The sequence below is a fragment of the Arachis ipaensis genome, chromosome B08, assembly GCF_000816755.2.
Source record: "Arachis ipaensis cultivar K30076 chromosome B08, Araip1.1, whole genome shotgun sequence".
Classification (NCBI taxonomy): Eukaryota; Viridiplantae; Streptophyta; class Magnoliopsida; order Fabales; family Fabaceae; genus Arachis; species Arachis ipaensis.
In genome coordinates, this window is record NC_029792.2 from 113,695,990 (window position 1) to 113,698,210 (window position 2,221).

Sequence of the window (2,221 nt, forward strand, 5' to 3'; positions counted from 1 at the left end):
ACATATTATGTATTTTTAAAATAAAAATAAAAAATATATATTTTGATATGAATTATATAATTCACATGTCAGTTTCTCATTAAGTCATATATTTATTATACCAATACATTTTTATTTTTGCCTACGGAAACACCTATTATATCTATCTTATGAAAACAGTAATTTACTTGAACAAAAATATATAATAAAGTTGCACGAAGATTCATCTACTTGAAACGTATGAAAAATGCTGCACCATTTATTAAATCCACAATCTCACTAGTTCTTCAACGAACAAAGAGTACAAGGACACTTTCCACAGTTACAAGCTGCAAACAAAAAATATGAAAACGATAAATCTCATAACTCTAGTCTTCATAAGCATAATAGTTTTATCCATACAGTCGTTTAATTGAGAAAGAATTGGAATAAATTAAGTCAAGAAACAAATCCAAAGTTTCGAAAATCAGATCAGTATAAAAGTTAAAAAATTTAAAAATTTAACCGAAATTCAGCTAGGGTAGTTGAATTGAAATAACAAAATAATATATATAGTAGTTAAAATATAAGAAGTTAATTTTAAAATTAGCTTTTGGTTTTATTGGATCAAACACAAACGATCTTTAATTTTTTTAACATGGAAAAAAATGGAGCCACTCCATTTACATAATCAACTTATTGTACAAAATTCAATAACAAGCAAAATGCATTCGCCTATAAAATAATACCTCATACTGTTTTATATATTAAGAGCTTGTTTAGAAATTATTTAATATAAAATAAAAAAAATAATTTATTTTTATTTAAAATTTAATTTCATAATTTAAAATTATTATAATATATTAATAGAATAGAATTTAAGTTTAAAAAATGTGTGAATAGATTTGAAAATCAGATTTTTTTATTTAATTTACAAATAAAGAAAAAATTAAAATTAAAATTTTCAAAGAAATTCAAATATTCATTTTTAATTATTTCAAAAAAAAAAAAAACAACTTTTGAAAATTCTAATTTTTAGCATTTCAAACAAACTCTAAATAAATTTATTACTTACCTTAAACATAAACATATGAAAGGACTGCAACGAATCTTTGCTTGATAAATCTACCGAATTAACAGCATAATTCCAAACGTATAAAACCATGATGACATGTGTCAAAACCTAATAAATTAAAAATTACAACAAATTTAAGATATTAATAAATTGAATAAAAGAATTAGAGTAAAATGCCTTATTTTCTATAAAAATGGTCTAAACCCCAAAATAGTTTATTCGAAATAATATCACTATCATTGAAACTTTTGGAATAGATTAATATACATTGTGAATTTTCATTAGTTTTTCTATGTAAAAATTTGCGAAGAGAGAGGCGAACTATAAACTGAGGCACATTTTTTATTACTACACACTAATAATTAATTATAATAATCTATATATGCAAATATCACGTTATTACCGTAACAATTTTGCTCCATAAAACAGGAGATAATGCTCCCATTGTGATAGCAATTCCATAAGCCATTTGAATAAGTGATATACATAGCCAGAATACCTAGAAAAAGATAAATAATGAATACATCTGGTAAGGAAAATGTTTGGTAACAAAAAAATATTAGCAAAAAACAGCCATAACTTTTCTTATTTAGCTTTTATTAATTGTCGCGACAATTAATGAATGCTAAATAAAAAAAGTTTCGGCTGTTTTTTTTGTCTACCTAGCATTGCCCGATATATAATATGCCAAAACCTCATATTTAGAAAATACAGGAAAGAAAAATAATTACCTGCTTAACACCCAACCGTATTGCCAAAGTTTTTAAGCCTGCTGCCTTATCTCCTTCAACATCCCCTAAATCCTATTTCTCACCAAAGTGTTAAATCTTGTGTATAAATACATCTAATAAAAAAGTATTAAAGTTAATGTTTTTTAAGATTATTGTTACATATACAAATATTTTTTATAATGATTAAGTCCAAGTCTAACCAAGTTAACTTAGTTATTGACTAACTAAATAAAAATTACTCACACAAAATATATGTGAATCGAACACTTTTTTTTTCTTTTTTTTTCAGTTTTTTTTATTTTGACTTTTTTTTTTTGAGATATAAAAGAAGAAAGAAGAGAGGAAAAAGAGGAGGAAGAATAAGAAAAAAGAATTTTTGTATTATTATTTATAAAGTTATGTATTTTTTTTTAAATTTATGTTTTTATTTTTAAATATAAAAAGTAGAAAAATTTTA

General features: G+C 23.1%; 1 protein-coding gene across 3 annotated transcripts in view; it reads right to left on the reverse strand.

Annotated features, from left to right (window-relative positions):
- LOC107613081 (naringenin 8-dimethylallyltransferase 2, chloroplastic) overlaps positions 211 to 2,221 on the reverse strand; it is an 11,884-nt gene continuing 9,873 nt past the window's right edge. For all 3 annotated transcript variants that reach the window (XM_016314931.2, XM_016314932.2, XM_016314930.2), the window contains 4 exons: positions 1,765 to 1,836; positions 1,437 to 1,532; positions 1,034 to 1,141; positions 211 to 308 (listed from right to left, as the gene is read on the reverse strand). In XM_016314931.2, the coding sequence (XP_016170417.1) occupies positions 267 to 308; positions 1,034 to 1,141; positions 1,437 to 1,532; positions 1,765 to 1,836 (318 nt within the window). In that variant the 3' untranslated portion in view covers positions 211 to 266. The remainder of the gene's footprint in view (positions 309 to 1,033; positions 1,142 to 1,436; positions 1,533 to 1,764; positions 1,837 to 2,221) is intronic.